This window comes from Tachysurus fulvidraco, chromosome 26 (assembly GCF_022655615.1).
Source record: "Tachysurus fulvidraco isolate hzauxx_2018 chromosome 26, HZAU_PFXX_2.0, whole genome shotgun sequence".
In the NCBI taxonomy this organism is placed as follows: domain Eukaryota; kingdom Metazoa; phylum Chordata; class Actinopteri; order Siluriformes; family Bagridae; genus Tachysurus; species Tachysurus fulvidraco.
This window is the reverse complement of record NC_062543.1, coordinates 10068367-10075866: the sequence shown is the minus strand read 5'-3', so window position 1 is coordinate 10075866 and position 7500 is coordinate 10068367. Positions and strand designations below refer to the sequence as shown.

At 42.5% G+C, this 7500-nt stretch overlaps 1 protein-coding gene across 1 annotated transcript in view; it reads right to left on the bottom strand.

The window, feature by feature from the left end:
• The window catches only part of arhgef28a (Rho guanine nucleotide exchange factor (GEF) 28a), a 77360-nt gene that overhangs the window by 25695 nt on the left and 44165 nt on the right, over nt 1-7500 (bottom strand). Inside the window, 4 exon segments of the mRNA XM_027178786.2 lie at nt 1517-1634; nt 3998-4190; nt 4808-5061; nt 5887-5990. Coding sequence (XP_027034587.2) covers nt 1517-1634; nt 3998-4190; nt 4808-5061; nt 5887-5990 — 669 coding nt within the window.

Sequence of the window (7500 nt, the reverse complement as noted above, 5' to 3'; positions counted from 1 at the left end):
TCTGCTTAAAGGCAGCTGGATTAGAAGGAATGTACGTGATCTGAATGTCTGAGACCAAAGCAAGTCTTTCCACAGGAAGAGTTTGGAAGAGATTTGCTTTGAGCGCTAGAGAAAGACGTAATCTTAATAAACCGTCATATTATTGAAGCTCGAGGACCGGTCTAATTGTCTTCAACAGGCAGGAACGGATTTCCTGCCAAACATAATACCTGTTTACTCGCCTGCTCTGCTGGCTCCATACACAACACCATCGCTTGCAGGCAGGCTGCACAGGTAAGGGGAGAATGTAACGCTCTAGATTTTACTAAACTATAAGAATGTTTACTTAAACCTGATGCCAAATTATTAATATATTTGTGCAGAAAGCTCTAGCAAGCATTTCTGGCCCTCCTTGTGACGGCATGGTGGCAGTGGGCACAAGCTGACCGTTCATCATGTTGCAGCAGAGAAATGTATAATAAAAGATTAAAATGAAACAGCTTCTGAAATGCCCAGGTCATGTTTTATCTGCTCATTCTGCTGGTTTACTCCTGCGTCGGGATGAAATTCTTCATCGTGCTGACAGGTGCCCATGCGTACACGTTAAAGTGACGGATAACTGCGCATCATGTACGTGTATACCGTGTGTCCAGTGTGTCCTAGCTTCTTGACTGCTTAGCATCCCAATGTGTGTGAAATGTGAAGTCATGCCATCTGTTTTAAGTTTGTTTTGCTTTTTGGCCATGTGTGATAATACCTGGACTGGAAAGCACAGAGAACGAACACACCAACACTAAAACCGGGAACCTAAAGCAGGCGCAAAGTCTCCAGTTGAGATGATAACGTGCGAATCTTCTGTGAGGTGATAATTGCATGTCATTGCAAATCTTCCAGACACACTTTTGTTCTTTGGCAAAACAGAACATGCAGCATGTTTTGCATAGATGGTAAATACCTGAGTAAATACGGCCTATTGTCGAGAACACATGCACACACCCAATCACACGGTGTTGTTCTAAAGCCTTACTCATGTTCCCTTAAGGCCTTAATTGTGGATGTAAATGGACCAAAATCCAGATCTGTATCATCGTTATGTCTTCAGAATATATTCCAAATAATTAGATGTCGTCTCTCCAAGCACTCCAGAAAGCAACGTCTTTGTGTCTTCATTATTGTAATGGCAAAGTGTTTTTCTTTTTTAGCAATGCAATCATGCAATCATGCGCATACTACATGTGTTTACCTAGAACATGCATGACAGCTACAGTGACAATATTGCGACTGATAATGAAATCTCCCCTGACTTTTTAATCCTTTCCGTAACTCACGTTATCTCAGTTTTCCTACGATACCGCAAGACACAACAGTAAACAGACGCTGGATGACTTCCATGTATAATATATGATGGATGTACATGTATAATAATATAATCATCGGACTATTAGTAACGATATTTAAAAACAAAGAGGAAGTGATCTGTTGGAAAAAGAAAGAACGGTGCAGGGGCAGTTTAGGGTGAAGTGGTAGATGTTCAAACCGTGGTTGAGGTCAGAAGGAGGACGCGGGGCATCTCGGCTGGCGCGGGGGGGCAGCAGGCTGAGTTTGGGTGAGGAATAAGAATACGAACGGAGACGTAATCCCTGATCTGCGCATTCCTGAAAACAGACAGAACTGTGATTACAAAAAAGAAAAACATAAATCAAGTGAAGAAAAAAAAAATTTTTTTTTCTACTTTTTATATTTAGTACTTGGATGTACCACCATGTGCAGCAGGTTTCTGGGGTCTTGCCACAGATTTGTGATAAGGTAAAACCCTAGACAGGGCCACTCAAGGACACCCTTTCGTCCTTTCTCTCTTTCTTTCTGTCTTTCTTTCTTTTTCTTCCCTCTCTGCTGTTGCTCTGGCAGTGAGATTTAGATCAGCGTCCTGCTGAAAGACAAACTTCCTCCTCAGCTCAATCTTTCTGGCAGAACAGTGCAGGTTGATCCTGACCAGACTGTCAGGCCTTGTTCTAACAAAAGATCTCTGTTACACCGTGTTACCCACCAACAGAACAGTACACTACGCTACGTGTGCCTGAGCAGATCCAGAAATATTAGCACCCTCGGTAAATATGGGGAAACATTTACGGAGAAAGGAGCGAGGCTAATTTGCTGAATCTTACGCTAAATACACTGGAAGAGAAATCTAATCTTTTTTGATAGTTTGTCACAAATATTGGCACAAAAATTGGATGGACTTTCCTCTGCTTATATTTTAAAGTTTTTTCCGAGTGGTTAAGAACTCTAGTATATACACAGTACAAACTGGGGTATAAATATGAGGTGATGTTGATGATGTGAACAGGGAAGATGGATATACAGAGGATATACTTGCCTAAAATGTCCAAAAGAGGTTTAAACCCATGGAGCTGTACCGTATGCGTCTGGAGTTTGCTAAACTAAAGGAACTATGTTCTATGGTCAGACATGAACCAAAAAACTCCAAGTCGGTTATGGTCAAATCTTCTGACAGGTTATTGATCCTGTATTCACAACCAAGTAAGTTATAATGAAGAATCAGCCCGAGCTAAAGGAGTCCAAAAGAAGGGGAGTGAATCTGGACATCTATGGGATTTTTGTGACATATTCTTCATCCTGATTAAGCATTATAGCATATTATGCTGTCAGGAGTTTGCCCAGTGTATCGCAACTCTGATTTTGTTCAAAAGAATTTCTCTAAATTTATCTCCAGGTCAATATTCAAGCTAATTAAAGCACAAATCCGTTTTCCATTGTGTCTTTAGCGAGGGTGCCAGTAATTTTGAAGCTGACCGTATACCAGTGAAATGGTTCCAGGTATTTTTTTTTTTGGCTTTCTGTCAAATGAAATAAATAGCCCCGGTGAGCCTAGCAGTTGATCATCATCCACTGATTTGGTTTAGCTTGACCTTTCACGAACATTCTTTCCACGTCTTCGCTACTCAGATGCTCCGCCGCCTGCAGCTGCAGTTTTGTAAAAATATTTGGGATAGTTTCTAAATTCTTTTGAAGAGAACCATAATTCGCTACAAAGCACCGTTTCTTGAATCTTTTATGGCGAAAACACAGCGGATTTCAACCAGATCAATCTCCTCACTAATAGAAGATGAAAGAAACCCGTGGTGTTAAGAAGGCATTAAACTTAGGAAGCTACAGATGTCAAGCTACCATCGCTATAGTGCCGTATTAACATTGTCGATAAATGACGTTTTAAACAATAACACAAATGGTGTGTTGGCAGAATCTTCGACTGGAATTAAATTTAGATTAATAAACAACAAACCTTTCAGAGTGATTTTAAATGAACAGCAGATTTTTACACATTTGGGTTATGACTCGGTGTGACTCATATTCAGCTCTCACAGGAATTTATTACCTATTCGTCTTTACTGCTAGGAGTTAAAAAGAAGAATTGTGTGAGATCAATTTTTCCAATTCGAGTACTTTTATAAAATCCTGTATGGACTGGTTGGATAGCTTCTCACCACCATAATGCATGGGAACATTTGAGTCTGTAATTTTTCCTGGCTGTCAGAATGACAGAGAGAGAGATCAATGAACTACGTAAGATGATGTACTACTAATAAATAATTGACTAAAAATCTGAATTGATAGGAGGTTTAAATCTTCTTACTCAATATGATTCATCTATTAAACCATCCACCCATCCATCCATCCATCCATCCATTTATTTTCTGCCTGGGGACTCGGCAGGGAACCAAACACAATCACACTCACACAGACTATGGACAATTTCGAGATGCTAATTACTCTACAACTCATGGCTTTGGACTGGGGGAAAAAAAAACAAAGAACCCAGAGGAATCCCCTATGGCAAACTCAGTGTGTACATGGTGTGGAGGCGGGAATCAAACCCCCAACCCCAGAGGTGTGAAGTAAAAACACTACAGACTCACAAAATAATTCAAATAATACAAAAGTATACAATATTTGTGTGAGCAGTATCGCGGTAGTTGAGGAAAGTGCGGACATGTACCTTCTGGTAGCCATGGTTACAGTCAGAGGAAGCAGAGTGAGAGCGGGTGCAGCCGAGGTCGGAGGACGGATCGGAGCCGTCCTGTTTATCTCCGTTGTCTTTGTTTTCAGCCGAGATCTGAGGGAGGGGCTTCTTCATGAGCATGTCGTCGTCCTCCTCCTCACTGTCCATTTCCAAGGCCACGAGGTTTGGGCTTTGTGAGAGTGGAGAAAGTTTTATAATAAAGGCTCATTTGTTAAAGAAGAAATAACTAATATTGACTATATATGACAAATAATGACAAATAACTTAATATAAAAAGTCAGTCAATGTCAATGTCAAAGACCCTGGAATCTGATGTACTCCATTTCACACCTACAAGTCATGTTTTGTTAACGCTAGCTTACCACCTGCTGTCGTATAGAAGTGTGTCTGCTTGGACAGATTATCTACGTGTGGAAGGCTCCTTGTTAAGGTACGTGAGGAACAATAACAACCCTGGAACGAACGTTTATCATAAGTGACCTCTAAGTCAGGGATCGTTCTGGATGTGTGTGAGCAATTCTGTGATTTTCCGTGAGCAGGCATTTAGCCTTTTTAGGAACCGCCACTCACTCTGCATATTTTGGAAAAATTATAGAAACGTAAATCTTTATTGTTTTTACAGAATACCCCCCCACACACACACACACACACAAACACACACACAAGCCTGTGATGTCCATTCTAGTGGACACAGAGTTTGAAGAGGTAAACAGCTAATATGAAGTGTTTACCAAACAGATAAATGGAGGACGTGTCAGAGCAGAGATTTCCGCGACACACACTCACCTAATTTCATAGGATTCTGCAAGTGATCCCGCGTTGCGAGTGTCGTGATCGTTGTGGCAACTGCTGCGAAGAAACCGATCCAACACCAGTCCTGCTGAAGAAGTGTGGGAGAAAGGAGTGAGGGGTGGAGAGAAAGTGCGAGAGAACGGTCGCTGCTCTTTCGTATAATCCACTTTGACGACAGGAAGTGTGTCAGTGGTAGAGCTGTCATTAGTCACTGCGGCAATGTTGCACTTTCTGTGCTGCTCATCATTCTGAAAAGAAAAAAATCAATTAAAATTTTGACATTTACTAGGATGCTGTTGTTTATTTGACATTTCTTAATATCAGGAAGACCTACAGACTTTTAACCCCTGGCCAAGTCTCCAAACTGTAGGCATTTAGTATAAAATATCACCGAGTAATAAACCTGTGTGGTGTTTATTCAAGATATTCAGCAGATCTACAGTAGATTTACTCATTGATACTCAAACACACACTCACACACTCCGTCTCACTCACAAAAACACACACAATCTCCGTCCACTCACTCAAACAAACACACACTCACACGCACTCCTTCTCACACACAAAAACACACACTCACACACTCCATCTCACTCATAAAAACTCATACACACACAATCCGTCTCACTCATTCAAACAAACACACATATACACACACACACTCTGTCTCACTCACAAAAACACACACACACGTCTCACTCACTCACACAAACACAAACACACTCCGTCTTACTCACTTACACAAACACTCTCACACTCAGTCTCACTCACAAATACACACACAAACTCCATCTCACTCATTCACACAAACACACTCTTTCTCACACACAAAAACACACACACACACACACACACTCTCTCTCACTCTCTCTCTCACACACACACGCACACATACAAACACTCCATCTCACTCACACACACAAACAAACAGACACAAACAAACACACTACCTCTCACTCACACAAACAAACACAAACAGGCACACACACAAACAAGCTCACATACACACACTCCCTCGCACACTCCCTCGCACACTCCCTCGCACACTCCCTCGCACACTCCCTCGCACACACCTTTCCGGTGCGGTTGAGCATGGCTGTGATTCTGGCAGCAGTGATGTCCGTAGACTGAATCTGGAGTGGAGAGCTGGAACCTGGAGGAGAGCAAAATGACTTTTCTGTAAAAAGCAAAAAGAAAAGAGGAAAAGAAAGAGTAGAAAAAGACATTTCAAACCACTCTGTATTGGATACAGTGATGTATAATACAAGTATTTCTCTATTGGACTGAGAATTCCATGATGATGAGTGTTCATGCCACTCACTCAGGAATCACATGCTAATGAAAGGATGACAAATTAAAGGAAAAATTGAAGGAAAACATAGAATCCTGTTATACCTGTTTGGGGAAAACAAAACCTACAGGAGATTCTGGAGTGATGTTAGCGCTCTCTTAGTTACTTTTTAAAGCCATGCCAAGTCATACTGAGGCCCATCCTTAATAAAACACTGTAAGCTTTCCTTTAAATTCTCATCCTTTTGTATCTCTGGATATTGTTTTCATACATACACAATACCATACACCAACAATACCATATTAGTTTTATTTTTATTGTATATTTACATAAAAAAAACACCACACTTGGTTTGCTTCCAGGATTTTTTTCCCCCAGACATGAATTACATGAAACTCTTCTGCTGTTGTCTCACAGCAATGACACAGCACTCGTGTGTAAAATAATAAAATAGCAATAAAGTGCTGGAGCAGACGTGCTGAGAAACGTTGAGAAACGACTATAAATTACAGCAAATAACAACAACAACGAAGGAATGAATTTCTGTGAACAAATTATTACAGGAAAGGAAAATAAACACTGAGGAGGTATGCTGGAGTCTGAAGGCTGGATCAATAGTAAACATGTGGACCTGAGCTCAAGCAGCCAAGTAATACGAGTCTCTGACTCTCTCCCTGTAATCACACAGAGACAGGCACACACACATGCACACAGAGACAGGCACACGCACATGCACACAGAGACAGGCACACACACATGCACACAGAGACAGGCACACACACATGCACACAGAGACAGGCACACACACATGCACACAGAGACATGCACACACAGATAGACAGGCACACACACACACACAGAGACACACACACACACACACACAGAGAGACAGGCGCACACACACACAGAGACACACACACACATGCACACAGAGACAGGCGCACACACACAGAGACAGGCGCACACACACAGAGACAGGCGCACACACAGAGACAGGCACACACACAGAGACAGGCACACACACAGAGACAGGTGCACACACACAGAGACAGGCGCACACACATGCACACACACAGAGACAGGCGCACACACACAGAGACAGGCGCACACACAGAGACAGGCACACACACACAGAGACAGGCGCACACACAGGGACAAGCACACACACAGAGACAGGCACACACACACAGAGACAGGCACACACACAGAGACAGGCACACACACACAGAGACAGGCGCACGCACACAGAGACAAGCACACACACACAGAGACAGGCACACACACACAGAGACAGGCACACACACACAGAGACAGGCGCACGCACACAGAGACAGGCGCACGCACACAGAGACAGGCACACACACACAGAGACAGGCGCACACACACAGAGACAGGC